Source organism: Meleagris gallopavo, unplaced genomic scaffold, assembly GCF_000146605.3.
Source record: "Meleagris gallopavo isolate NT-WF06-2002-E0010 breed Aviagen turkey brand Nicholas breeding stock unplaced genomic scaffold, Turkey_5.1 ChrUn_random_deg7180001689130, whole genome shotgun sequence".
Taxonomy (NCBI): domain Eukaryota; kingdom Metazoa; phylum Chordata; class Aves; order Galliformes; family Phasianidae; genus Meleagris; species Meleagris gallopavo.
Window position 1 is genome coordinate 1 of NW_011317044.1, and position 452 is coordinate 452.

General features: G+C 60.6%; 1 protein-coding gene across 1 annotated transcript; it reads right to left on the reverse strand.

Annotated features, from left to right (window-relative positions):
* Positions 1 to 15: 15 nt before the first annotated feature.
* Positions 16 to 427, reverse strand: LOC104917387 (feather keratin Cos1-1/Cos1-3/Cos2-1-like). Its single transcript, XM_010728570.2, has one exon. The coding sequence runs from the start codon at positions 366 to 368 to the stop codon at positions 63 to 65; it is 306 nt and encodes a 101-aa protein (XP_010726872.1). The 5' UTR covers positions 369 to 427; the 3' UTR covers positions 16 to 62.
* Positions 428 to 452: the final 25 nt, after the last annotated feature.

A 452-nucleotide genomic window follows, 5' to 3' on the forward strand; every position in this document is an offset into this window, starting at 1 on the left:
CTTGATCCAGCACCACGTTCATGTTTTCTGGACGAATTTCTCCGGGACCACGGCCAGCGGCTTCAGCAGGGCGGGCACCTTCTGCCACAGTAGCGGCTGCCCAAGCCGGACAAGTCAAAGCCCCCCGAGGTGATGGGCACGCCCTCAGAGCTGAGGATGCTGCCAACAGCAGCGGAGGTGGAGGAGCCCACAACGGTGTTCTGCGGGAAGGAGCTGAGGATGGGTCCGGGCAGGGTCACCACCACGGGAGAGGGCTCGATGGCGATGGTGGAGTTCTGGCACTGCCTGACACAGGGCTCATTGCAGCTGCTGGCCAGAGGAGTCGGTCCACAGGGCCGGCATGGCACACACTGGGAGTAGCAGGACATGTCTTGGGACTGGAAGTACACCTGGGAAAGACAGATAGAATGAAGAAGAGAACAAGGATATGTGAAGGGCAGCCTGAGTCAAGG

What these genes read in the sequence shown, in the direction of transcription:
- LOC104917387 (XM_010728570.2), bottom strand. Translation starts at nt 368, where the DNA reads ATGTCCTGCTACTCCCAGTGTGTGCCATGCCGGCCCTGTGGACCGACT.